This window comes from Penaeus monodon, chromosome 20, assembly GCF_015228065.2.
Source record: "Penaeus monodon isolate SGIC_2016 chromosome 20, NSTDA_Pmon_1, whole genome shotgun sequence".
NCBI lineage: Eukaryota > Metazoa > Arthropoda > Malacostraca > Decapoda > Penaeidae > Penaeus > Penaeus monodon.
Window position 1 is genome coordinate 1,682,869 of NC_051405.1, and position 273 is coordinate 1,683,141.

The following is a 273-nucleotide window of genomic DNA, read 5'->3' on the forward strand; positions in this document are numbered from 1 at the left end:
AATTCATGTTTATGTTCAACTGCTGTATTATTATACGTTTGTTATTTTGCACTACGTCTTTAGATGTCATATTCACCTAACTTATTCAATTATAATAAAAATAGGAATTCAAGGCTTTCCCAAACCTTTACGACGTATCCCAATTAGAGAAGTCTGGTCTATGCAGCCCCCCCATTCCCGCCATCGCCCCTCGGCGGGGCGTGACCCCCGTTCCCATCCTGGCCACAAAAAAGGAAAGGAAAAAGGCACGTGTGAGGACACGCAGACTGAATA

General features: G+C 43.6%; 1 protein-coding gene across 1 annotated transcript in view; it reads left to right on the forward strand.

The window, feature by feature from the left end:
• Positions 1-273, forward strand: part of LOC119585536 (flocculation protein FLO11-like) — a 14,856-nt gene that overhangs the window by 6,547 nt on the left and 8,036 nt on the right. Inside the window, 1 exon segment of the mRNA XM_037934160.1 lies at positions 105-251. Within this exon segment, the coding sequence (XP_037790088.1) occupies positions 105-251 (147 nt within the window).